We start from the raw sequence: 1,915 nt of genomic DNA, 5'->3' as shown, positions 1-1,915 counted from the left end.
ATCCGCGCCTGGGGCGCTCGGCCCCACCTGCCCCTCTGCGTAGAGCCCCCTCCAGGGGGCCAGACCCTCCAGCCAAGACACCGCCTCCGCTGCTGTCCCCTCCCTGGTTCCCCAGTCCTGGGCCCATGAACTGCACCAGTCCAACTGCTGGGGTGCTGGGGAGCCCTGGAACCCCGGGAGCCATGGGTGGGGTGAGCAAGGACCCACGGAGGCGCCCTGGGGTAGGGGAGGCAGGAGGCAGAGAGCCAGCAGCAGGGCCCCGCAGTCCCTGCCTGCCGCCTGGGCACGAGAGGAGCCGGCGCCCCAGCCCCCAGCGTCCCCACCTAGGCCAGAGCCCCTGGTCTCAGGGACCTGCCTCTGCTCAGCCTCAGGCTCTGCGTCTGCCCCTGTCAGAGGCCAGAAGCAAGATGTGAGCTGTGGGGAGAGGGGAGTGGAAGGAAAGGGGGGCCATGAAGCCAGGGAGGGCCACAGCTGGGCAGTCACCAGGGAGTCCAAGGGGCAGCTGGGCCCCCTTCCCTGTGGGGACAACCCTGGCTCAGGCTCTCCCACTCCAGCCCCAGAGGGTCCACTGGCCGATGGAGTGGGGATAAGGACCTGTGACACGAAGTTGGATCTCCTGGGAGAGCCATGACCCGGCCCAGAGCTGGCACGGCTGTAGGTGCCGGCGTCCTCTGCCCGCAGCGGGCTGATGACCAGGGAGCCGTCGGCCTGCAGCTTGTGCCTGAGGGGAGCAGGGGTCCTCCCTCAGGCCAGGGCTCCAGGTGGTTGCCTAGCCAGAGGGCACCCAGCCCCACCTGGCACTCCTGTGCCCACTGGGACTGCTGGGGGCACTGTCATGCACACCTGTGGGGAGGGGAGGGCTGCCATGCACACCTGTCAGGTGGAGAGGGGCTGTCACACACCTGTGGGGAGGGGAGGGCTGTCACGCACACCTGTGGGGAGGGGAGGCCTGTCATGCACACCTGTCAGAGGAGATGTACTGGCCATCTTTCTGCCATCCAGCCTGGGCTCCCAGAGAGGTGTCCTCTGGGCAGAAGAGCTGCACTGACTGACCCAGGGCCGCCTGCACCAAGGCCGGCTCCAAGCCCCCCAGTCTAATCCTGGAGAGGTGAGAGGCGAGGACTGTCCACTGGCCTGAGTGCCAGGACCAGTGACACGTCTTGGCACGGTGTCTCACAACAGAAGGCATGGCACCCACCCATGTCACAGGACTTGCAGGGCCAGAGGGTCCCCACGGAAGGCCAAGCTCCAGAAGCCCACGGGCTCAGGGATCTGGCCTCCCCAGCCTCCCCAGCCTGCCTCTGGCTTTGCTGCCTCGCCTGCTCTGGCAACAGCCACAGGGCAGCACCAAGCCCAGGGGAGGGGATGAGGAGGGGAGGACAGCACGCACCAGCAGAACTACGTGGGACAGGTCTCAGTTTTGCTCTTTGTCTTCCCAAATCCCTCATTAACGTGCCCTGGTCCCAAGAGCAATGATGAATGGAGCCCGCACCAAACCTAGGGGACATCTCAGGCGCTATCACCCTTCACAGACGGGGACCAGCGGGGACTTGCCAAAGGTCAGAAAGCCAAGCTTTTATAGCTAGTCAGGCCCCAGGGTACACTGGCAAGACCTGAGCAGCCAGGAGCCCTGTCTACATAGATCCCTAACGGGAACGAGGCAACGTCTCTGAAACCCGGCTTCCCCGCCTGCGGGACGGGGCAGGGCCCGCCAGGCGGCGCTGTGGGAGCGTTAGAGGTTTGGGAGCGCGGGCAGGGCTGGCTGCGCTCCGGCTCACCCCGGCCTAGGCCCTCTTGGGTATCCCCCTACCTGGACAAGGGGGCTCACCTATAGGAGGAGCTGAGAGACGGGGGCGCTGGCCGTCCAGCATCTCCGCCCAGTCCCGCGGCCCTGAGTCCCAGCTCCCGGCCACGG

At 66.5% G+C, this 1,915-nt stretch overlaps 1 protein-coding gene across 1 annotated transcript in view; it reads right to left on the bottom strand.

The window, feature by feature from the left end:
* Window positions 1-1,915, bottom strand: part of PAPLN (papilin, proteoglycan like sulfated glycoprotein) — a 33,102-nt gene that overhangs the window by 6,551 nt on the left and 24,636 nt on the right. Inside the window, 6 exon segments of the mRNA XM_027769106.1 lie at window positions 28-216; window positions 324-386; window positions 550-622; window positions 625-721; window positions 963-1,100; window positions 1,829-1,914. Coding sequence (XP_027624907.1) covers window positions 28-216; window positions 324-386; window positions 550-622; window positions 625-721; window positions 963-1,100; window positions 1,829-1,914 — 646 coding nt within the window.

The sequence above is a fragment of the Tupaia chinensis genome, unplaced genomic scaffold (genome assembly GCF_000334495.1).
Source record: "Tupaia chinensis unplaced genomic scaffold, TupChi_1.0 Scaffold148607_1, whole genome shotgun sequence".
Lineage (NCBI taxonomy): Eukaryota > Metazoa > Chordata > Mammalia > Scandentia > Tupaiidae > Tupaia > Tupaia belangeri.
The sequence above is the reverse complement of the archived record's forward strand: the minus strand, read 5'-3'. Positions and strand labels throughout refer to the sequence as shown.